The sequence below is a fragment of the Emiliania huxleyi genome, assembly GCF_000372725.1.
Source record: "Emiliania huxleyi CCMP1516 chromosome Unknown EMIHUscaffold_209, whole genome shotgun sequence".
NCBI classification, from domain to species: Eukaryota; Haptophyta; order Isochrysidales; family Noelaerhabdaceae; genus Emiliania; species Emiliania huxleyi.
The window spans coordinates 36081-60148 of NW_005200517.1; the positions used below are offsets into that span (position 1 = coordinate 36081).

At 65.1% G+C, this 24068-nt stretch overlaps 5 protein-coding genes across 5 annotated transcripts; 3 read left to right on the forward strand and 2 right to left on the reverse strand.

Annotated features, from left to right (window-relative positions):
* Nucleotides 1–654: 654 nt before the first annotated feature.
* EMIHUDRAFT_234759 (hypothetical protein) lies at nucleotides 655–1151 on the forward strand (the record flags this gene model as incomplete). Its single annotated transcript, XM_005780998.1, has 2 exons — nucleotides 655–873; nucleotides 954–1151. The coding sequence occupies 2 exons, from the start codon at nucleotides 655–657 to the stop codon at nucleotides 1149–1151; spliced, it is 417 nt and encodes a 138-aa protein (XP_005781055.1).
* A 182-nt stretch (nucleotides 1152–1333) lies between these two features.
* Nucleotides 1334–2598, reverse strand: EMIHUDRAFT_456953 (hypothetical protein; the record flags this gene model as incomplete). The annotated part of the gene is made up of 4 exons (XM_005780999.1): nucleotides 1334–1544; nucleotides 1633–1724; nucleotides 1836–1940; nucleotides 2099–2598. The coding sequence occupies 4 exons, from the start codon at nucleotides 2596–2598 to the stop codon at nucleotides 1417–1419; spliced, it is 825 nt and encodes a 274-aa protein (XP_005781056.1). The 3' UTR covers nucleotides 1334–1416.
* A 4539-nt stretch (nucleotides 2599–7137) lies between these two features.
* Nucleotides 7138–8446, forward strand: EMIHUDRAFT_73036 (hypothetical protein; the record flags this gene model as incomplete). Its single annotated transcript, XM_005781000.1, has 5 exons — nucleotides 7138–7498; nucleotides 7576–7763; nucleotides 7852–7984; nucleotides 8046–8137; nucleotides 8216–8446. The coding sequence occupies 5 exons, from the start codon at nucleotides 7138–7140 to the stop codon at nucleotides 8444–8446; spliced, it is 1005 nt and encodes a 334-aa protein (XP_005781057.1).
* Nucleotides 8447–15944: 7498 nt separating this feature from the next.
* On the reverse strand, nucleotides 15945–18085 carry EMIHUDRAFT_114143 (hypothetical protein; the record flags this gene model as incomplete). The annotated part of the gene is made up of 2 exons (XM_005781001.1): nucleotides 15945–17533; nucleotides 17608–18085. The coding sequence occupies 2 exons, from the start codon at nucleotides 18083–18085 to the stop codon at nucleotides 15945–15947; spliced, it is 2067 nt and encodes a 688-aa protein (XP_005781058.1).
* Nucleotides 18086–22084: 3999 nt separating this feature from the next.
* Nucleotides 22085–24067, forward strand: EMIHUDRAFT_234768 (hypothetical protein; the record flags this gene model as incomplete). Its single annotated transcript, XM_005781002.1, has 3 exons — nucleotides 22085–22707; nucleotides 23130–23205; nucleotides 23411–24067. The coding sequence occupies 3 exons, from the start codon at nucleotides 22085–22087 to the stop codon at nucleotides 24065–24067; spliced, it is 1356 nt and encodes a 451-aa protein (XP_005781059.1).
* Between the last annotated feature and the right edge of the window lies 1 nt (nucleotide 24068).

The window sequence follows — 24068 nt, forward strand, 5'->3', positions numbered from 1 at the left end:
GGCGCCGCAGGCGCCTGTTTGCGCCTGTTGATAGGTCCAGGTGATAGCCCTGGATGGGCAATGCATTCGCCTACCTGGGCCTCAGATCGCCCGACCGCGTCCCGGTGCTCTGTGGTCGGATTTGTGACGCCGCCGCACCGCGCCGCGGCCGGGGCCCGCCGGAGGACGAGGATGGCCGTGACGGACCGGGACGACCTCTGGGAGGTTCAGTGTCAGTGAGTATATTGTAGAGGCCACCCATGTGCACAATATCTTGACTGGAGAGCTAAGCCAGGGGAGGCGATGCCGGGGCCGTACAGCAGCTTGATGGTGCTTCGCCGGCGTAGAAGCGGCCGCGGAGGGCTCCGGGTGCCTGAAAAAGACGGAGTTACGTGGGCTGTGGGAGAGTTACTGTCGACTCAAACGACACTGTGCCGTGATCCTCTCATATATGGCTAAATAATTGACCGAGCCAAAAAAAAGTTCCACCGCTACGACTGGAGATATATCGAGATTTGCTCACCTTGAGCGGTATGAAGCAAGGTAGGTAGGTAGAAAGGTGAAGAACAGCCAGGCTCGGACTGGACACCAACGCGGTAGCAAAAGGGTAAAGAAAGAAATCGTCCGGTCAGGCAAAAACGGTGCGGACTCAACGGTGCGCGCGACAAGCCCAAGATGACGGGCTCAACGGTGCTCTGCGTCAAGCCCGAGGAGAAGACGCCGCAGTGCACGCCAAATCTGCTGCCGTGCGACATTAGCTCCACTGGGCCGGCGCCCGTCTCCGCCTACTTTCACCCGAGCGAGGCCGCGAGCGACGGAGGGCGCACCGCCCACTTCAGAGGGCGGCAGCTTCGTGGGCGCCACCTCCCGCTCCCTGCCGGCTACGAGGGCCTGGTGCGTCCGACGCACCAGAGAGCGAGTGCTGTGCAGCCGCCACAATGCACGTTCACCGCCGAACCCTCCGCCGCCGGCAGGTCTTGCAGGACACCGTTGCTGCCTCGATTGCGGATGGCGAGGAGCGGCGGTGGGTCGAGCGTGGCACGTTCTCCGAGCTGGGCTACTGGAAGCACGACGACCCGACCGCTGCCACCGACCCAATGGCCAAGGCCATGGACTTCTGCCGCCTCGCAGGGGTGCTGCACGGCCACCACGCCCCGCCACCCCAGGTGTGATCTGTAATTGGGTGGTACCCGGGGGCCTGAGCGGCGTGGACGGACGTTGTGTGTCGGTGTACTGTCTACTGTGTGTCGTGTGTGCGTATATCCTTTTTGTGTGTTTGGTGTGTCGGCGCACCCGACGGCTCGCTCACAACCAATGGCTCGGGACCGGCGCGAAGCCTCGCGTCGGGGTCATCTCTCGCCTCTCGGCTTGTTTGACTAAATGACCGCGCACGCCAGCGCGCCACACCCACGGCCCGCGCCTCTCAGCTCTCACGCGTCACGGCGTAAAAATCGGCTTCCCCTCTCTTCTGGCGCGCTCTTCCTCCGCCACGTGCTCCTCCAGCAAGCGAAGAGTGGTCTGGACGATGTCCTCGACGGAAGCCATCGCGCCCATGCCGGTGTCGCCTTGCGGCGGGAGGAGAGCGTGGGCAGGCGGCGAGGCGCAGGGCGGCGGCTCGACGGGAGAGGGGAGGGAGTAGCGCGCGCTGCGCACCGCACGCGAGGGTCTTGCTGACCGGCGGGACGACGTGCACGCCCCGCCCCGCGAGGACCTCCACGTGCTGCGAGGTGACTCGCTGGTGCCACCTGCCGGCCCAGAGGGAAGAGCTTGTCTGGAGGGCTTCGGGGGGGGGCTCTCTCCCCTCTGTGGGGGGAGGAGGGGTGGCGGAGGAGGTGCGGCGCGGTGTGGGCGCGCGCATGAAGGTGTTCATGGCGGGCGCGACGACAAAGGGCCGCTCGATGCAGCGCGGCCCGTAGGCGGCCTTGAGTGGCGCCGCAAACGCGTCGTCGAGGTCGTAGTACCTGAGAAGAGCACACACATTCTCTCTCTCTCTCCTGTGGCCTGGGGTCGGCCGGCAGCGCGTGGGGCTGGCGCCACGCTCTCACGACGGAGCCGAGGAGAGAGCCGCACAGGCCGAGCGCGCAGCTCGCCTGCGGCAAGAGAGGAGACTCAGCCGGACTTTGCAGCGGAGGAGGAACCGCAGCGCGGCTGCTCGGCCGCCAGTGTGTTTGCGCAGAGCGGCGCGATCAGCAGCAGTCGATTCCGCTTGGCCAGCTCGATGTGCAGGACCGGGTCGGTTCCAACCGCGCCGTACGCCGCCCACTCGTCGCTGTCGCGGTACATGCGCATCGCCGGGATCTCGCCGCCGCCGGAGCTGGCACCGCCGCCAGCAGCCGCGGCCGTCATACAGCGCTCGGCATATTCTGTGGTGAGGGCAAGCAACTTTTCCCACGGCTGGCCGCCTCGGTACGTGGCCTGCGTGGGACAGCGAATCGCGTCAGCCCGGCGCTTGTCTCCGCCAAAGCAGACGAGCGAGCGAGCCTGAAGCAGCTTGACCGCCGACTCGGTGAGAACGACGTCGACGCTGACGCCGTGCGAAAGGAGCGCCTCACAAAGCTCCGGCGCCTTGACTGCGGCGACGCTGCCTGTAACACCCAGGAGGACGTGTCGGGCCGACATGGGGGAGTCCGACTCCACTCTTGAGACGTGCTTCTTTTAAGATCTTCTTTGGTGTGAACAGCTCGTTATGTTGTGTTTTGTGTGAACAGCTCTCGCGCGACGCGCAGAACATCAACAACGCTGCTCGCAACATGCGTGTCGCGCACTCGTTCATGACCGGTCTCAATGTCCCACCCCCTTGCGCGCGGGCCTTCTAGGCCCGCGGGTAGTCTCCCCCCATCCCCAGGGCCTCCAGGGCTCGCACCTCAACCTCTCACAGACCAGCGCAAAGCGCCATAGGACGTATTTTCTTGTCAATAACAAGGCTGTGAACAGGCGGCTCCCACCTCGATGGGTTATCACTCCTGCACTGGCATTGAGGAGGGGATCAACATTCAACAAACAAGGAATCGAGCGAGGGTGACCGCATGTCTGCATCAGACGTGTCATCCGTCCCGATCGTGACCAAAGCCACCCCCTCTTCGTAGATAGACCCAATTCTGAGGGGTCCTGATTCCAAAGCCGCTCCCAGCCGCACCCGCCAAGCACCTGCCCGACCGTGTTCGAACGCTGTGCCGAACACGGTCAGAACATGGGCTGATCACGAAAGGATCAAGGTCCGGAAATAGGACTGTCACCACGGGGCTCACCCTGTTCCGACCCTGATCCGACCCTGATCCGACCATGTTCAAAGTGATGACGGTCGGAACAGGTCAGTACTCAGCTTCGGTCTGATCACGGTCGGATCAAGGTCGGAACAGGTCAGAGTGGTACCCTCCTCAGGGGTGAACCTTCTTTTGTACCAGGCTAGGATTGAGAGCAGCCTCGCTCTCAATCCTAGAAGTCGAAGGATTGTGAGCAGCACACTCCTCGCAATCGTAGCATCTCTGTGCGATTGCGAGCGCCTACGCTCAATCCTACATCTTCTAGGACTAAGAGCAGCTCCGCGGCTCCCAAGATGACATAGATGACTGGTGACGCCTACGACTACTACCAGCGCGCTCGCAATCCGAGCAAAGTCTAGGATTGCGAGCAGCACTGCTCACAATCCTAGCGACAAGCCTCCGATTGCGAGCAGCAGCGCTCGCAATCCTAGAACTTTCGCCGATTGCGAGCGACACCGCCCACAGTCCTACGACTTCTAGGATCCCCTCGCAATCGGTGCGATCACTGTTGGAATGTGAGGAGACCCCCCCGGCGCGCTCACTCACAAGCGCTCGCGGCTGGAGCGATTGGGAGCGCCCCCTGTGCGGCTGCTAGCAATCCTTGGATCTTTGGTACGATTGTGAGCACCGCCGCTCATAGTCCTCAAGATGAAGGATTGCGAGCGCTACTGCTCGCAATCGGAGGCATGTTGCTAGGATTGTGAGCTAAGGCCTAAGCTGCTCGCAACCCCTAGAGTTTGCTCGGATTGTGAGCGCGCTGGTAGTAGTCGTGGGCGTCACCAGTCACCTTGGGAGCGGAGCTGCTCTTAGTCCTAGAAGATGTAGGATTGCGAGCGTAGGCGCTCACAATCGCACAGAGATGCTACGATTGCGAGGTCCGAGGAGTGCTGCTCACAATCCTTCGACTTCTAGGATTGAGAGCGAGGCTGCTCTCAATCCTAGCCTAGTGATCTGTGATCTGTAAGGGTCCGCCCGCAGGCGCATTTTGTGTAGCCTAGTAGTACAAAAGAAGGTTCACCCCCCCTGATCGTCCTTCCAAAATCCTGAGGTGGGGACCCTGTGCTCCTCCCATCCCTCGCTTTCTTCTTTCTTTTCATTTTTGGTCGCTAAAGAACACTCCAAGTGCTCCATCCAAGTCCGACTGCACTTTCGACGCGCGCGGCGCCGTGTCGTACCTCCGGATCGTGCCTCAGGCGAGAAGCTCCCCCGTTGGCTGACAGGCTCTCCGCCCTCGGGCCGCCTTCTCGCCCCTAGCCGTCCCCCAGTGCGCCTGCGGCGCGATTTTAGCGATTTCTATAAGTCCGGACACGTGTCTATCTAGAGCGATTTTGCTTGACTTGCTTGGTCGAATCTAGCTAGAGTGCTAGACGTGCGGGGTCTAGTGCGGGGTCCGTTTCTCCCTCTCTCCCTCTCTCCTCCCTCTCCTCCTGGTCTGGCCTCCGCGCCCGGACGGCGAGGAAAAATTCGCAGACTAAGGATAACCCATCACTGAGCCGACGATGCTACGGGTAGCCCCAGGGTGCCGCCCACCCCAATACCCTCGGGCACTTGCCTGCGCCCTGGCCGCGCATGCCGCGCACGCACGCGCACGCGCACGCACACGCACACGCGCGCACGCCCGCGCACGCCCGCGCACGCCCGCGCACGCCGCGCACGCGCGCGCACACGCTCCGCGCACGCTCCGCGCGCACGCCGCACTACGCGGCACTGCGTGGCACTGTGTGGCGCTTCGCCGATCTGAGCAGGGAGGGAACCTGGCTGGGCGTTTTGAAATTCCGTGCAAGGGGATGCCGAGGTATGCCGCAGGCCGGGATGGAGTGAGATCTTGCGGGGCAGGGCGTGGGCTAGCGCGCGAGGGCGCAGGCAATGGCCCGAGGGTATGGCGATGGGCGCCACCCTGGCGCTACCCGTAGCATCTTCATCTCAGTGATGGGTACAGTGGGTTGCGGGCATTAAGAAAACATCGCATTAAGAAACCACGGTCCACGCCGAGCGATTTCCGCAAAAATCTAAGAAACCACGGCGCGGGCGCCGCAGGCGCGGCCCCGAGAAAAGGCCGGACACGAATGTGAATGAATGGGAGCCCCAGCTCAAAATTTCTCTTCGCCTGCGGCGCGCGCACTTGTCACTTTCCAAGTCTGCGGTGTTCTGAGTGGAGTAGATGGACGCGTGTGTGTGCGTTTTCCCGTCATCCAGAGAGCCGACTCGGCGGCAGACTCTGGCATCGCCCTCGCGGACCGCAGCTTGTACCTCTTACCTAAATAAAAATCCTTCGGGCCGGCTCTCTCTGGCTTGAGTGCCGGCCGGAGCTAAGATTAAATATTCTTAGCTTCGCCCTTGCCTCCGACGCTAGAGACAGTCACACCCCAGTATCAGACCAGGGGGAGTGCCCCCCTCCCCCACCTGCCCTGCTTACACAGGATAGCATGCCCCGAGAACGGCGACATTTGGCGGGGGGAACCAGGGAAGGAGGTTCGGTTTTGCCTTTTTCTGTGCTCTCGGGGGAATGTTCTCTCGGCGCCCATGGCCTTCTGAGGTTTCGTACTAATGACGTCCTTCTTGGCACTTCGGGCGTCTGTGTGTGCGTATACTGTGGTGTCTAATTCCCCCGGTTTTTTTATTATATTTATTTTTATTTTATGCTATATAGGCCGCCACGTACGGCCCCCCTCTCACATGAACCGATCTCTGGCTGGCTCCCCTCTCCGCGAGCGGTGAAGGTCGCCAGTTCGAAACCGGCTCCGACCCTTACTATATTATTTTTTTCTCACCTGAAGCGGGCTCGATTTTGCTTTAGGTGCCTCCTCGATTCGATCCAGCGTTCTCAGGCAGTCGCCTGGTGCGTGTTTCGTTTTCGTCATGGGATACCCGGCCGGAGCTAAGAAACCACGGCGTGGGGTGGATGAGGGCTGTGGAAAGGCTTATAGAAACGGCGCCGTGCCGGGCATCCTGTTTTCTTAATGCCCGCAACCCACACTGTATCCTAAGCACTTGGAGCACTTGGAGTGCAGTCATTAACCTCACATCCAGGGCCGGGGAGCTGAGGAGCGCACCCAGCGGGGCGGATGATCGGGATCGGGTTGCGGGCAAGAGAGCCCTAGCCCTGGGGGTGCGCGTTCGCAGGGCAAGGGCCGTAAAAGTAAACACGGGTCTCCGAGGGCCTTGGCCCCGCGTACCGGGTTTCCCCTTAACTGCAGGACGCCCCCTCTACTCGGAGCTAATGAACACCACACTGCACGTCTGCACGCCCCACACCACCACTCCGCACTCACTCGCACAGGCCACTTGAGTAGACCCCCCCGCCTGAGGGCTCAACCCCCGTCTTCCCAGGGTCCCGATCCTCCTTGATTCGCTCTCTGGCTCGTCTCCCGAGCGTCATGCGACGGCCGGTGTGGCCGTTTCCCTCGTTATTGGTGCCGCTTCCTCCGCTGCCGCCCTTCGTCCTCGCCAGCTTCTTTCGGCTCCACCGACTCCGAGGGCATCGACGGCCCGGCGGGGGTCTCCCCGGGCGAGGGCGGCGGCATCGTGTCTCGTCGCCACCCCTCCCCGGGAGGTCGGGCCGGATCTCCCTGGTCGGCGAGTCGCGCCCGCATCCGCGGCCTCTCTATCGTTCTCGGCTCGCCCTCCCCCCCCCCCGCCGGTTCCTCACTCACTAGGCTCGGGGAGGGAGGCGCGGTCTCTCTCGCCGTAGATCACGGCGGTCCGGCCGCCCCCGCGACAGGTCTACCCCCGGTGGGCTCGCACGGCCCGACTCCACTCGCAGAGGCCGAGTCAGCTCGACTCTCCCCTCCCTTGACAGTTGGCTCCAGGCCTCACCCGGGGCCCTCCGGTCCCGGCTCCGGTCCTAAGTTCGCGTTCTGTCTGAAGTTCAACCGGCCGCCGGAACAACCCGACCATGCAGACACCCTCGGTAGCCATGCAGACAGGGGCCACAGTGATCGCCGTCGCGGGTTATGCCACCTGCTCTTCGCTGCTCCTGATCTGCAACAAGTTGGCGGTGGCCTACCTCCCAGCGCCGTCCTTTGTCCTGCTCTCACAGGTCGTCTGCTCGTGGGTCGCCGTCAAGGCGTTTGGCCTCTGCGGTCTCATCACGGTGGACGCACTCGAGTGGCGTAAGCTCGTTTCCTTCACGCCGGTAGCGGTCGCGTTCCTCGCCTCAATATTTGCCAATATCAAGACGCTGCAGTACGCCAACGTCGAGACCTTCATCGTCTTCCGCGCGGCGACACCCGTCATCATCTCGATCGCAGACTGGAGTAAGTGGCCCTGGCACGTCACATCCCGCTGCGCCCACGTCTGCCCGGTGAGCACTCCCCCTTTCCTACCCGCGCAGTATTCATGGGCCGCCAGTTGCCGAGCTTGCGCTCCTGGCTCGCCATCATGGCCCTGGTCGGCGGTGCCTTCTTCTACGTGGCGACCGACGCGCAGTTTGTCGTGGCTGGGTACAAGTGGGTGTGCATCTGGTTTGTCATCTTTTGCTTTGACCAGCTCTACATCAAGTTCGTCGTCGACACGGTCAAAGTGGACTCCAACTGGGGGCACCCCACCACCAGCTGACCGCTGGGCGACCCCGCCACACACATTCACGCCCAACGCACCCGCGCAGGAGAGTCTTCTACACCAACCTCGTCGCCTCGATCCTGCTGACCGCGCTCACATTTGCCACCGAGAGGGATATCTTCCTAAACGGCGCAGTGGAGCAGTTCACTCCCGCGGCGATTGCGGCGCTCTCCGTCTCGTGCGTGCTCGGCGAGTCCCGACTGCTCCCCTCACCGGCGCAGACACAAGAGTCTCTTGACTGAGCCCCGTGCCCGCCTCCAGGCACTGCCATGTCGTATTTTGCATTCCTCTGCCGTGCCGCAGTCTCCGCCACTTCCTTCACCGTCATCGGCAATGTGTGCAAGGCGAGCCCGCACTCTCGCCCCCAAACCCCCTGCACCACTGCTGGTTGAGCTCTCCCTTCGACTCTTGAGCAGGTGCTGACGGTGCTGATCAATATCTTAATCTGGGATAAGCACGCCTCGCCGCTCGGGCTCACATGCCTGCTGTGTTGCCTTGCGGCGGCTGCGTCGTACCAGCAGGCGCCACTGCGGGAGCAGGAAAACGAATCGGACCAAGAAGCAACGAACCAGATGCTGCCGCTGGTGCATGATACGAGCGCCGAGCGGGACAGCACGCCCGCCAAACCCATCATCTCTGCCTAGTGTAGCGAATGTGTCGCGACCTGGCGCGCGCATCCCGACAGTCTGGAGGGTGGAGGCACGGAGAAGCAACAAGCAAGGCCACAGGGGTCGCGAGAGACGACGAGAACGCTCTCGATCTAACGTAATAATCTCGCACTCAGCAGCCGTGCCTCGTTTATAACGTCACTCTAATCCCCCGTCTGCGTCTCTCAGCGACCCCGCCATTGCAAACAGCTACGGGCTCGGCCCGCCCGGCCACGTCGTGGCACGCGCGTCAGGCGCGGTGCTCGCCTCGATAGCGGCCACGCCATAGAGGCTCACGCATAGGTGATAGGAGGAAGCCACATGGCGGGGCCCGGGGGGCGGCGGGCGGGGGCCCCGCATCGCGCGAAAAGTTCTGTCTACATACCTTAAGGTACGTGTGTTACCCAAACTTCCACACAAGTTTGGTTCTACTAATACGGCTTTATGTATCGCGCGGATAGGGCGCGCGCGCGGGCGGGCGCGAGGTGTGCTCGAGACAGAGGCGATATCGGGCGCCGGCGTGCGGCGTCCGAGCGCCGCTCGCGCGCTCGACGGGACCCCTATCAACACAGCAAGGGACGCTTTCGGTGGCACGCTCGGCGGCGACTTTGTGGCAGCCCCACAGCGAGCGCGGCGTCGAGCCTGTTCGCGGTCTGGTCGGTTCGCGGCACTCACTGGGTGCCAGGGAGTGCCGCCGACACGCGAGCGGTGCTTCCTGGCAGCGCGCGCCGGCTGTGGGGCTGCCACAAACTCGAGTCACGCTTCTTTGGGACATTTTCGACGCTTTTGTCCCATATACTCGCACAACATGCCAAAAGCCAAACGCCACTCGCGCTCCGATCGTCAGCTAGGTCCGGGTCAGACGACACTCGCCTGATCCGCCCATTGCCGTCGCACGCCTACAACACTCATCTCCCCACCAGCAGCACCACCACCAACCCGTGTCCACCTTCTCAGCTTACACGAGGCAGCCGAGGGGCAGCAGCCTAAATGCTGCCGTCCCCCCCCCCCCCCCCGCGCCTCCTCCCAAGCGGCAAGCGCCCACCTCCTCGCGAGCAAGGCCGGCTGCTCTCACTTGCCGTCGCCGGCCGTGCCCAAGCTGCCGCCTCGCGGCTTCATGCTCCGGAAGGTGATCCCCGGCCGCCCGGTTGGCGTGGCGTGCGCGACCAGCCGGCGCGGGGAGAGGCGCTTGGGCGGCGCCGTCGCGGGCTTGCTAGCCGGCTTCGCCTCCGCCGCTCGCTTGGCCGCGGGGGTGAGAAGCGTGATTCCGCCGACGGTGCCGAACGACACGCGCGCAGCCGGCTGCGCCGCTCCAAGCGCGAGGCCGCCGCCCTCGGCCAAGCGCCTCTCCCCGCCCTCGGCCCCGCCCGCCGCGGCCGACTCGCCATGGCGAGGCGCACCTGGGCGAAGCGACTCGCCGACCCGGCGCAAGCCGCGCACCCCCTTGGTGGGCGTCTCTGCCGAGGCCGCAGCACTCGCCGGGGAGGCGGCGGCCGGGGGGGCGGCGGCCGGGCTCGGCGCGGGCGCGGCTCGCTTCGCGGCGCCGCGCTTGCCGATGCTGCTCGCGGGCTTGGGCGGCGCCGGCGGCCTGGCTGCCCTGCCGCGCTGCTGCGGCGGCCTCGGAGAGTGGTTGACCTGCGCGGCGCGGGGGAGGGGTGGGAGAGGGGGAGGGCGGAGAGGCGGGTGGCTCTGGTGGGCGGCGAGTGCGATTGGGGGGGGGGGGGGGGGGAGGCGGTGGTGCGTGGTGCGTGTGGAGTGGCGAGGCAGGGGGGGGGAGGGGGGGTCCCGGCTCACCCGCTCCATCGAGTCGCTCTCCTCTGCGAGCGGCGGCGCCCCAAACGAGAGCTTCCTCACCAGCCGAGGCACGCCGCGGTAGTCGCACTCGCCCAAGCCTGGGAGGGGAGGGTGAAGGGAGGGGGGCGGGCGTGAGGCGGACCGCGTACCGCGCGCAGCGACCGAGAGGCCTGGCGTGCGGCGTCGCTCGCCTCCGCCCTGCGGCGGCGGCGTCTCCTCAGGCGCAAGGTCGAGGCTCGAGCCGACGCCGTCGAGTGCAACTCCGTCCAGCGCCTCGCCGAAGAGGTCTTGGGCGAGGCCGCGACGGAGCGCGCGGGTGCCGCCCTTGGACCTGGACGCGCGCGCGAGCGCCTCCCGGCTCGGCGTGTCGCCGCACTGCCGCAGCACCTCCGACGGAGAAAGGCCCAGCAGCTCGGCGCGAGGCGTGCCCTGAGGGTTGAGCGGGCACTGGCGGCGCGGCGGCGTCCGAGCTCCCTCGTCGTGCGCGGCGCGGCCCCGTGTCGGCGGCGGCGAGAGCGGTCGCCGCCGCCCGCCGCCACGCTGCCGCTGCAACCTCGGCGGGTTGGCCGGCAGCGGCTTGGAGATGGGCGACATAGGCGTGGGCGACGGGCACTCGGGCAGCATGGCCATCTTGCCTGCGGGGTTGGGGGAGGCGCGCGCGCTGACCGCCCCCCCTGCTGATGCCACGCGCGGCCGGGGGAGCGCGGCGCAGGCGGCGCAGGGAGCATCGCACCGTCCGGCCCCGTGCCCATATCGTTCTCCTCCCAAACGGAGGCGTCGGCGAGGTCCTCGTCAAACGCGAGCAGGTCGGTCTCCTCCATGTCGCCGATGCACGACGAGAGCAGGCTCCACTCCTCGTCGCCAGGGGGGCGCGACCGCACTGGCGAGAGCATGCTTGTGGCCAATCAGAGAGATGAGATGCTCGCGCCGGCACTGTGTGCTTGTGCCCCACCTCGAAGCAAATGCGGCGGGTTCCCCCCCCGTCTTGGCGAATCGAACACTAGTTGTTCGACCTTGGCCAGCGGGCGCGCCGATGCCTCCAGCAGCCGGGGTAGCTCTTTGTGTTGCGATGCTTCCTGGCGAGAGAGTGCTGGGCTTTCCGGCCCACACTCGGCTCTTGAGGCATTTATCGGCATCTTAATATGCCGTAGGGACACACAGCAAGGAGTAGTGTCTACGCGCGCACACGCCCGAGTGCCAATTTGGCTACGGGTTAGGGTTGCCTGCTCGTCCTGAATTCACACACACTGTGTTCACACGTGTTTCCCCCCCCACCACACACACACACACACACACGGACGTACGCATACGAACCGCATTATGACACAGATTCGAGACTCGGTCTCGAACTGGGGTCTCGAGGTTCGATCGAGTGGACGCCATCGGTTATAACCGACCAAGTTTGGTCATAGTTGACCACTCGGGCACCAAACTTGGAAATGCGGCGTCGAAGGAGATATGTTGAGATAGAGATCGTGTCTCGTCTAAGTAAGTGTGTGGGGGGAATTGACCACTCGGGCAAAATCGGCCGAGCCACAAGCGGAGTGGCGGCTGGCCGATTTAAGTGGGGGGGCTTTTTGTATTTCTTTCTTTAATGGTGTGAGAAGTAAAAACCCGTTCAGAGCATCCGAGTGAAGAGACGCTACATGAGTGGGGGCCTCGAGCTTCCCGGCGGCCCGGGGTCAAGGGCCGCGCGGGAGGAGGAGGCACGCTTACCCATCACCAGGGCCACCCCGGGGGTTCACCAGGGGGTAGAGGCGGAAGCGGCGAGTGAAGCCCCTTCCCGCCGAGGGCCCGCACCCAACGCCTGAGCCTCGCCGGCGTGATGATCGACATCAGCTCACGCAGATCCCATCGAGTCCATGTCCGACATCTCGATCCAGATCGTCCGCGATCGCCGAGATCGCGATCTCGCCTCGAGATGAAGGGAGAGTAGGCGGCGGCGGCGCTGCCAGTGCGCCCCACGCCTCGCCAGAGCCTGGATGGCGTGATAATCGACATCAGCTCACGCAGACCACGTCGAGTCCATGTCCGACATCTCGCCCGAGATCGCCCGAGATCGCCCGAGATCGCGATCTCGCCCAGAGATGAAGGAGAGTAGGTGGCGGCGGCGCTGCCAGTGCGCCCCACGCCTCGCCAAAACCTCGACGGCGTGATGATCGACATCAGCTCACGCAGACCACATCGAGTCCATGTCAATCAACTCGCTCGAGATCGCCCGAGATCGCCCGAGATCGCGATCTCGCCTCGAGATGAAGGGAGAGTAGGTGGCGGTGGCGCTGCCCTCGCGCCCCACGCCTCGCCAGAGCCTCGCCGGCGTGATGATCGACCTCAGCTCACGCAGATCCCATCGAGTCCATGTCCGACATCTCGCTCGAGATCGTCCGAGATCGCCGAGATCGCGATCTCGTCTCGAGATGAAGGATGATTGGGCGGCGGCGGCGCTGCCAGTGCGCCCCACGCCGCGCCAGAGCCTGGACGGCGTGATAATCGACATCAGATCACGCAGACCAAGTCGAGTCCATGTCCGACATCTCGCCCGAGATCGCCCGAGATCGCCCGAGATCGCGATCTCGCCCAGAGATGAAGGAGAGTAGGTGGCGGTGGCGCTGCCCTCGCGCCCCACGCCTCGCCAGAGCCTCGACGGCGTGACGATAGACATCAGCTCACGCAGATCCCATCGAGTCCATGTCCGACATCTCGCTCGAGATCGCCCGAGATCGCCGAGATTGCGATCTCGTCTCGAGATGAAGGATGATTGGGCGGCGGCGGCGCTGCCAGTGCGCCCCACGCCTCGCCAGAGCCTCGACGGCGTGATGATCGACATCAGCTCACGCAGATCCCATCGAGTCCATGTCAATCAACTCGCTCGAGATCGCCCGAGATCGCCCGATATCGCGATCTCGCCTCGAGATGAAGGAGAGTAGGTGGCGGCGGCGCTGCCATCGCGCCCCACGCCTCGCCAAAACCTCGACGGCGTGATGATCGACATCAGCTCACGCAGACCACATCGAGTCCATGTCCGGCATCTCGCTCGAGATCGCCCGAGATCGCCGAGATCGCGATCTCGCCCAGAGATGAAGGATGAGTGGGCGGCGGCGGCGCTGCCAGTGCGCCCCACGCCTCGCCAGAGTCTCGACGGCGTGATGATCGACATCAGATCACGCAGGCCACGTCGAGTCCATGTCCGACATCTCGCTCCAGATCGCCCGAGATCGCCGAGATCGCGATCTCGCCCAGAGATGAAGGATGAGTGGGCGGCGGCGGCGCTGCCAGTGCGCCCCACGCCTCGCCAGAGTCTCGACGGCGTGATGATCGACATCAGATCACGCAGGCCACGTCGAGTCCATGTCCATCCACTCGCTCGAGATCGTCCGAGATCGCCCGAGATCGCGATCTCGCCTCGAGATGAAGGGAGAGTAGTCGTTCTCGCAGCTGTGCAGGCCTGTTCCTTCTGCGGCCTCAGTGTCCTGTGCAGCGGCCTCAGTGTCCTGCTGATGGCGGGATAAGAACGACCGCGTTCACGACGTGCCGCGCGCCTCGTCAGAGCCACGATGACGTGATGCCGTAGAGCCGAGCACGTCGAGTCCGTACGCAGCATCTCACCAGCTCCTGTTCAGTCAGCGGCCTCAGCGGCTTGTGCGGCGCTTTGCTCCGTTACCCGAGGCAAACCCCTTGCTGCACCAGTGCCAGGTCCGACAGGTGCAAGACAGCGCCGCTGTCTGATGCTGCCACTCGCCGCCTCTAGCATCCCCGTCACTCCCTGTACACTTCGCCCATGCCTGACGGGAGCTCCTCATGCCCTCTCTCCATGCCTGACTGGAGCTCCTGCATGCCCTGTCCCCCGACGAGGCGCCGCAGTCCGCGTCCCCCGCGTCCGTTGCGAGGTGACGGACGGCGCGACCACCTCCGCACACGCGTCTACACCGCCTTCTTGATCCCATCCACCAAGAATCAAGCGATGTGATCCCAGAAGGCTTGCGTCGTCATGACGGGTGTCACTGCCGCGGCGCCGCGCCGCGTGCCGCGTCGTCGCGCCCTGTGACGAAGGATCCGTGACCGTACTGGCTGCCATAGAAGAATGCGGAACGAGCAGCCAAAAGCAGTCGCGCGAGTCAGAGTCGGGCACGAGACGTCGAGCATTGAAACCATCCGTAAAGGTTTCGTGCGACCGTCCCCAGTACAGGATTCCCCTGTACAGGGTGTGAACATCGTGCACTCGATGGTTTTCCCCGGCCCATGCCGGGTACTCTCCAGTCGAATCTGACGTTTGGCTACACTAGTAGAGCCGTGGGCTCATTTCACTTTTGGGCCGGTCGTTTGCCGAGAAAACATTCCGTCCTCACAAAACTCCCGGAGGTGCTCTGATGCACAAATCTCAAAAACAAAAAAATCTCAAAAACCGCACAGCCTACTCGCCCAAGTATGTTGTGCGAGGCGTGAACCGCGCCATTCGCTCTCACCTGGCAACCCTGTCTGCACGTCTCGCGCGCGCGTGAACAGGGCTCCAGGCCCCAAATTACGTGTGAGTGTTAGAGTTGTTTCGTATTGCTAAAAATCTCTTTCTCGGGTCCGTTGGCCTCTTTCGTAGGGAAGAATTTTGATACCCGTCAAGACGCCTGCTGGGGGCAGCTTTGCGATGAAGCCGTTTGTTCCCCCCAGCAAGGCACACACAAGACAGATAGGAGGCGAAAGGGGATGGTGGTGGGTTCGACGCCCTCTGCGCCTTTCCGAAGGCCACGATGGCCGACTCTTTTGACGCCGAGGTGGACCCGACGGGATCCACCATGCTTTTGATCATGCCCGAGAGCTCCCCGCTTCTTGAGGCCACCGAGTTCTTGGGGTGGACGGCGACCACCGCCGGCTCCGACGGGACGCCGCGCAAGGCGGCCCCTTGCGCCGCCGCGGCCCCCCTTCTCGCGCGCTGCCGCCAGGGCGCCGCGGGCCAGCAGCCCCCGGGCCACCCGCAGTTTCTCGCTCTTTGCCCGTTGACGTTCGCGCTGACCGGCTCAGCCTGGTCGCGAGTGCTGGCGACCCTCGCAGAGGGCGACTTTGAGCGCGCTTCAACTCTTCCTCCTCGTTCCCAAGTTCGACGAGGAGAGAGGGAGCGCGCACAGACTGACGTCAGCTCTGCTCCTGAAGTACACCTCTGAAAGACACCTTCAGAGGTGTAGTGCACCTCTGAGGCACCTCAGAGGAAACGCTGCACTTCTTTTATCGATCTCGTCGCCAGACTCCGATTTCTCTTTGTCGGGCCATGTGCCGCTCGCTCGTCCGCCCAAGTGACTCGGACGCGCGGTCGAGGGCACCCCACCGTTCCTGGGGCGCGCTGGCGCTCGCCCGCAATCGTCCCCCACCCATCCACCCTTTTGTCTTTGAGGCTGTCGCTCCGAGAAAACTTGTCTCGCAGCTGCGAGAAATTACCCTCTCAAATCTCAAGAAGAAGAGCTCTCTCTCTCTCAAATCTCTCTCTCTGATGCATGACCGGATGTCCGGATCGCCAAGGCGCAAAACAAGTTGTTTGGTATTGCCGCAGCTCCCGCCGATCTCCCGCTAACGGATCTTACCCCACCTGTAACATCCTATTTTAAGGTATTGCTAAAAAAATCTCTCTCCAAGCACCAAGGCGCAAGGGAAGGGGAACACATTGTGGGCTGGCCTGCTTATACAACCTCCGCTGCCGATCAGGACCACAGGAGACTCAAGAGCCCCTCGCCGGCACGCGCAGCCTCGGCGGATCGACAGGATACAGCCGCCCCACGTTTGCCTCGCGGCTCGAGCAGCACCAGTCGCCTCCGAGCAGGAAGAAGGACTCGAGGTTGGCGAAGCCGGCCGCCTGCTCAAAGTCGCTCTCCCAGCCGCCAAAGGCGCCCTCGGCGTCATCAAGCGTCACGAGCCGCGCCGACCGCACCGCCGGCGCGTCGAGCAGCCGCAGCACCTCGCGGTTGGTCGCGCCTCGTCGGAGCGAGAGCGCGTCGGGGGCGGCCGGCTCGCCGTCGCCCGCGCCCAGCGCCGCCGCCGCGGGGTCGAAGGCCGCGTCGCCCGCGCCGAGCACGCTGGAGCAGGTGCGGTCGTGCGGCGCGGAGCAGCGCGAGACGGGCCAGTGCGCCTCGTCGACGGGCGGCGGGCGGCCGAGGACGCGGACGCGCTGCGGCGCGTCGGTGATGGCGCTCGCGGTGCGCGGGTCGGCGAGGAAGGAGTGGGCGCGGAGGGAGAGCGGCGGCGCGGGCTTGCGGGTCGTCCACGGCGCTGAGGCGGCGTAGCGCGCCGGCTCGAGGAAGTACTGCAGCTTGTGGATGTTGAGCACAAAGTGGGTCGAGCACTTCCTCGGGAACGCTAGGCCTGGCGGCGCGCCCGGGTAGACGCACGAGGGGACGTAGTCGACGAGCTCGCTCCGGTCGCAGAGGCAATCAAAGTGCGGCAGCACGAGCGTGCGGTTGAGCACGTACGCGAGGGCGAGCGCGTCGCGAAGCGCGTGCAGCTGGCGACGCATGAGCTCGAGGTTCGCCCGCAGCCGCACCGAGCGCCGCCGCGCCTCCTCGGCGGGCACTCCGCCCGGCCGCTTGCCGCCCAGCCCGTGCGACGCGTCCTCGCCGCCGCACGGGCGCGGCACCGGCCCGCCCGGCCGCCACAGCCCCTCGCCGTTATGGCAGGGCCGCGGGTCGGGCGGCGGCTTGGGAGGCGCGAAGGAGAGGTAGCGGCCCTCGCTGAAGTACCTCGCGGGGAGGGCGCCCCACAGGCCAGCCTCGAGGAACCGCCAACGCTTGCCCGCGTCGCCAAACTCGGTGAAGGTGGCGTGGACCGACGCGCACTCGCCCGCCGCGCCCGCCTGCTGCATCCAGACCATGTGGCCCGAGCAGAAGCGGCGCGCGGGCAGCGGGCCGAGCACGAGGCCGTCGGGGCCGTGCACGAGCCTGCCGTCGCTGCTGGCGGCGCGGACGGGGTAGAAGCCGCGCGCGGTCAGCAGCCGGTTGAAGACGCCCTGGTCGTCCGACCACCACGTCTCGAGCTTGAGCGTCGACCGCGCCCACCGCTCGCAGAAGGCGACCGTGGAGTTGCTCGCCGCCAGGAAGATGACGCCGGTGTTGAATACGGCGCCGGCGGTGTTGCCCGGGCTGTGGCCGCACATGAAGGGCGACGCGCCTCGCGGCGTCTTGTCGGCGTCCGCTGCGGCGTCGAGGCAGTCGGTCGAGGGCGCGATCGAGGCGCCCGCCGCCGCGAGCGCCGCCAGCTCCGCCGTCGGGTCCTTCGCCCAGGCGACGTCCGAGTCCGAGACGAGGACGTGCCGACCTACGCCCGTGTTGCATGACCTTGACTGAGTCGATCTATGCGCCTGCCCATCTGTGTTTGTCTGTGCTCGACACCGGAGAGCAGGACCTCCTTGATCGTCATCGCCTTGAGGAAGCCCATCCGGTGGAAGAGGAAGGGGGTGCCGCGGAAGTGGACCGGAGGCAGGGCGCCCGAGTAGTTGTACGCCGGCACGCGCAGCCTCCGCAGGTGGACGAAGAGCCCGTCGTCGTAGCAGGCGACGACCATCGCGTGCCCCTTGCGCAGCGCGATCACGTGGTGCACCCAGTTGAGCAGCATCTCGGTCGCGCCAGAGTTGCCAAACGCGAGCCACGCGATGCCGCCGGCGCGCGGCACCGCGCTGAGCAGCTCGTCCATCGACGCGCCGGCGGGCGCTTGCGGCGGGAGCAGGCTCGGGTCGGGCGACCACTGCTCGAACCCGTCCTGCGCCAGCATGTGCCTCACCGTGTCCGACTCCTTTTGCACGTTGGCCTGGTGGTCGTAGCCGCCCCGCCGCCCGTCGCCCGTCGGCGGAATAGGCTCCGCGAGCGCCATCGCGATGGCGCGGCGAGCCTCGGCGGACTGGTGTGACAAGAGCGGCGGTTGTGTCGCGGCCGGGTCGGAAGGCGCTGCTGTGTTCGCTGCCGGTCGGATGGCGGAGTGCGAACTTGCCACCGCCGGTGCCCATCGAGACTGCCAGGCTCGTTGCGTGAGTTGTTGAGGCCGCCGCACCACCGGCGGCGCAATCACTGGACTGGGCTGCCACGATTGGTACAGCAGGAGGAGGAGGGCTGGCAGCGAGGCGATAGCGTACGAGCAACGCATTCGCGTGCTCTGATGAGCTGCCTCTACGTTTGGTTACGAGGCTCGTAGGTGTTCTCGAGGTTCTCGAGGTGGATATCCTTTGGCCGCGTTGGGTAGCGAGGATTGGTGTAACCCGAGCCACGGAGGCGTGTTTTCTGGCGGCCGACCGTCAGTGCACGGAGTTGCCACTTCTCCGACTGCCCCGGCCAGTTCCCGAGGTCGTCGGGTGTGACCCCTTCGTCCCCCGAGACCTAGCGCGGGTGGGTTGGAGGGGGCTCGCCCCGTTCCTCCCCATCGGGCCGCGTGAGCGGCCTCGCCTCGCAGATTCGTTTTCGCGCCTGGGTCAGGCGCGCGGGGCATCCCCCGGGTCGCTCGACCAGCGGCGATCCGAAGAGTGGCCGCTATGCGAGGGAAAGAGCGGGGCCCACGGGGTACGCCTCCGTCCGGCCCCCTCCGAGGGGGGAAGGGAATTGCGGGGTCCCCACGGGCGCCTCAGTTCGGCCCTCCCGAGGGGGGGAGGGGAGCAAGGGGGTGGGGGGATAGGTGTATTGTTGGCAAATCAAGACACAGAGCTCACACAGAATCACAGCGGGAGGAAAGCGGCGAGTCGCAATTCTTGGTGATATTTACACGCGACTCGCAAAGCTGGCAAGCGATGGGAAGATAGGTACGCATGGACGCGTTTGCTGCAGCCCGCCAGCGCAACAGCGTTCCGTTTTTTCTCCAAAACCCACGTGCCTAAGCACATCCGTTCACGTGCACGGAGCTTCTTGAGCCACCCACCCACCCACCCACCCACCTCACGGCCCGGCTGAGGCTTGGAACCACCCACCCACCCCACCGACCTCACGGCCCGGCTGAGGCTTGGCACCACCCACCCATCCCACCGACCTCACGGCCCGGCTGAGGCTTGGCACCACCCACCCATCCCCACCCACCTCACACGCACGGCCCACCCGGCTGATGAGGCGATATAACCCACCCACACCGACCGACCCATCCCCACCACCCAACCAACCCTCCGGCCACGGGAGACACAAGCAAGGAAGGTAGGTGGTAGCAAAGCACACAGCCTGACCCACAGCCGAGGGTTAGGGCTAGGGTTAGGGTTAGGGTTAGTTAGGGTTAGGGCTAGGGTTAGGGTTAGGGTTAGGGTTAGGGTCAGAGAGTTCAAGCCGTTGTGCAGCTCCTAAGAACGGGCCGCTTCGGGTCGGAATGGAGGAACCAGCGGGAGCATGCTCCGGTCCGTTGACGCGAGCTCTCGGTGAATGCTCCGAGTTCTTCGGGTTAGGGTTAGGGTTAGGGTTCTCGAGTTAGGGTTAGGGTAGGGTTGTTAGGGTTAGGGTTAGGGTTAGGGTTAGGGGTAGCTTGTTGTCGTCGCGCCGATAAGACAGAGACACGGGCAGCAGACGCGACCCAATCGACGCACCAGAGCATGGTTGGGCGTGTGAGCCGCCATCTTGGACCGTGAGGCGAGTATTTGCAACCGGGAGCTCGCCGCCGCCCCTACACCGCCGCCGCTGCCCTCCCGAGGCCAGATAATAGCCCAAGTCGAAGAGTGCGCCCCGCCCTCGGTATCTGGGTGGCAGGCGGGACTAGAGAGGCACGCCAGAGCACGGCCGGGGGCGCGAGCCGCCATCTTGGACCGTGAGGCGAGTATTTGCCACCGGGAGCTCGCCGCCGCCTCTACGCCGCCGCCGCCGCCCTCCCGAGGCCAGATAATAGCCCAAGTCGAAGAGTGCGCCCAGCTCTCGGGATCTCTCTCGCATAGGATACACACTCGGCGGCACGAGGGCAAGGCTGGGCCTCCTATTGCTATTGGTGCTCCCCTCGGGGTCCTCGCTCTTGGGGCACTAATCCTCCGACCACTCTGAGGGGCAGTGTGAGCTACTACGCGAGCGGCCGCGCTCCGGTTCAGGGCTGGGCAGGGTGGGCTCGGGCCACTTGCCCGTGCGCATGTACCCCCGCATGAGACCGATGGAGGCCTCAACCATTCCACACGGCAATCCCTCGAGCAGCTCGGGCAGCTCGCCCGCCGCCAGCGCCGCGTCGAACCGCTCCCTTTATGCCGAGCGCGCCGCACACCCTGCGCACCGCCTCCGTCTGGACCTCGTCGGGCGTCTCGGAGTCGTAGCCGGAGGAGTCGGCGGAGGAGGCGCGCTTTGCGGGCGGCGAGTCAGGGGAGGGGGAGCGCGACTGGCGCGAGGGCCCGCCGCCGCGCGCGGATAGCGCGTTTTTGTCGACGGGCCGGGGTTCAACCGCCGCAGTGCGGCCACTGCGTGTCTTGCCGCTGCGTGGCTGCCGGCTTCGCCAGCGTGTTTCCTTAATTTCTGCCCTTCGATCGAGGGGAGTGGCAGAGCCCTGTTCACGCGCGCGCTGCCGTCGGAGTGACTCTCTGTGTGTCAGGGATAGTCAGGGCTGTCGATCAGAGCTCCAGTAAGCTCGGAGACACCTTGGGGCAAACGTAGATTTCCTGCCCAGCGTAAGGATATTTCTTTCATTTATTTCGTCTTTATTTCGTGCCCCACCACGGCAAATTTGCGAGAAATTTCTTCGCCCTCAAGTTTCGCCCCTTTCCGTTTCGCCCATGTTGGACACCCATGTTGGACCAGGCACCGTGCGGGCCTGCCGTGCCTTGCTTGAGCCGGCAGGCCCGCGCGGCAGTGATGGTGCGCCTCCGCGGAGAGGCTGACGCTGGTCATCGGTCAGCGGTCAGCGGTCATCGGTCACCGGTCAAGCAGGTCATCGGGCGTCAGTGTCATTCAGGCGTCAGTGTCATTCGCGTCAACCTTGCCACCAAAACCCACGCCAATCTCAACCTTCGAAAGCAATGAGCGACGACGACATGGACACGGAGTACCTCGCCACCCTGCAAGGTGCCGCTGCCGGCGATTCCGCACCGCAGGAGGAGACAACCATCCAGTCTGCGCCTGCCTCGCCAGTGCGAACCGAGGAAGCGCTGGAAGGCATCCAAGTTCCCGGCGTGGGCGGAGGCGGCGCAGATCATCTTCGCGTTCACGCCCAACTCAGCCGCGGCGGAGCGTGTGTTCTCCATGCTCAAGTCAATGTTCGGCGACCAACAAATGGAGACCTTGGCAGATATCATCCAGACGGCCTTAATGCTCCGCATCAACGAGCGCCGCGTGGGCTGAGTGAGCACAGTATGATTGGGAACAGTACTCGTATATGAATAGTAGGATCTTGTCACAGGTATGGTAAATTTCCGGAAATTTCTCCTTCCGAACAAGCCTGTCATATTTCTCAAAATATTTCGGGAAATCTACGTTTGCCCCAAGAGACACCCCATTAGCGCGGCTCGACCTCTTTGAGTCACTGCCTTCCCGGCGGTTTGGCTGTAGAGCCTCTACAACAAACTCTACAGCAAAATCGCGCTCTACATCGCTCTACAACGCACGCGCCTCGTCCCGCGGCGGATGTAGAGCTCTACAGCTCTACAGCGCTCCAGAGCGCTCTACATCTCTACAGCTCTACAGCGCTCTACACTCTACATCCTCTACACCCTCCCTCAGCGGGGCACCCTCCGCTCGAACCCCTAGTCGAGGTGGCCCCCACCCTGGGGCCGTCCAGCAAAGGGACTGCGGCAGAAGACGCCGAAATTTGCACACGACAAAAAGGGTTTCTTTATTTCCAAACCGCCCTTCGTCGCGCGCGCTGCTGGGCGACAGGAGAGCCAAACAAACCGCGCTCGCTGCTCGCAACCACGCTCCGCGCACAGCCTGCGGCCAGCGCATGCGCCGCGTCGCTTCGGTCCTCCTCCTCTGCACTGCTGTGCGAGGAGCGTGGTTTGGCGGGCCGGCACACGTGCACTCGCGCCCGTCAGCGATCCAGTTCTGGGCGCTCGATGTGAGCGCGGGTGCCGGGTCGCTCTCGTCGCCGGTGCGCAACGAGCACTACCGGAACGCGTCGCGGGCAATCGTGCTCGGCGAGCGGTATGGGTCAAGGCTGGCGACCGGGCTGCCGCGCTGGCTGCTCCTCTCGGTCGTGGGCATCTCCTCGCGAGAGCTGACGAGCCGCGACGTGCGAGACCGGCTGGTGCCGGCGCTGTACGAGAGCCGCGACGCGCAGGAGAAGGCGGCCTCGACCGCCGAGCGCCTCCGGCGCAACCTCGACGACCGCGTGAGCCGTATCATCCGCGGCGTGACCACGCGCCGGCCGGGCGAGGCGGCGCTGAGCACCCAGGCGATCCTCGACAAGTTCCTGCAGGAGGAGCGGGAGGAGCTGCAGGCGTCGATGGGGTCGGTGCAGGACGTGGTCGAGAACGAGCTGACCCGGGCCCTCACCGAGGTCCTCCAGCTCGAGCTCGCCGAGCGGCTCGAGAAGACGGCCTCGGCGGCGGTCCAGCTCAACGTGTCGTCCTCATACACGGAGCTCTCCGCGCTGCTCGCCGCAGCAGACAAGAACTCGGACGGGCACCCCTCTCGCCCGACGAGCTGCGCGCGCCCATCTCTTCGCGCATCCGGCACTTGAGCACTGTGTGCGTTAGGAACCTCTCCCTCGACGAGCTGTACGAGCTCTTTCTTATTATTATTATTGTTGTTGTTATTATTATTTAGGAACCTCTCCCTCGATGAGCTGTACGAGCTCGTCGTCGGAGCGCCGCTCGGCCGGCGAGGTGAATCGCCGCTGGCATTGACTGATTCATCATCGCTCTTGGCACAGGAGCGCCGCTCGATCCGAAGCTCGACGCGATCGCGCAGCGGCGCCGTGCCGCCGCAGCCGCTCGCCTCGCCTCCGCCCCCCTCGCCCTGACCTTGCGGCCCTCCCGCGCGCGCAGGCTGGTCGTGCTGCGCAGCCCGCGCCTCGCCTCTTCGCGGCTCGAGAGGTGGACTTCGCTCGTCCTCGCGCCGTGGGTGGCTCGGCTCGGGCGCGGCCCGCGGCTGTAGGCGGGGGGGGGGGGGGGCCTGCAGGCGCCGTGAGTGACGCGTCCGTGGCGTGTGATGCAGGCGCGCCTCGCCGCTCGCAGCGCCTGCGGCTCGCGAGGCGGGGCCGGTGGGCGTGTCGTGGACGTGTCGTGGACGTGTCTCTGGTAGGCGCGCCTCGCAGCTCGCCCGCGAGGCCGACCGTTGGCTCGAGGCGAACGGCGAGCGGTGGGCGGCGCTACAGAGCCGGCTGCTGCAGCGCGACTACGCGCCCGAGGCGCTCGCTCGAGCCGCGACGCGTCGTCGCTGTGGAGTGCGTCTCCTCACCCTCGCGTTTGGCCGTGCTCAGGCGCTCTCCTTCCCCGAGGCTTTCTCTCGCCTCACCGGCTCTCCTCCTCCGGCGGAGCTGCTGCGCGCACTGCCGGTGCTGCAGAGGCAGCAGGTGCTGCTGCCGGCGCGCGACTTGGCCCGCAAGACGAGCGGGTGGCTCGACAAGGCGTCCGCTTGGCTGCTCGCGATGGCGGGGTCTGTCGAGCGACTCGAGCCGGCGGCCGCGGAGCCCGAGGAGAGCGGCGCAGAGGAGGAGGAGGGGGAGGGCGGGCCGGCGCGGTTCCCGAAAGCGATGCGAGGCTGGCTCGAGGAGCGGCGCGCCTCGCTGCGGCGCTTTCGACGGCGGTGGTGGCCGAGTCACCCACGGCAGCGGCACGCGCGGAGGGACGGCGACGGGTCGCAGCGGCGAGGAGTAAAACGCGGTGAGGGGGAGGGCTCAGCCGAAACAAGTTTTCGGCACCAGCAGGCGGTGGCGGTGCCAGTGGTGGAGGCGACCGCGAGAACTGAGGAGGAGGGGTCGTAGA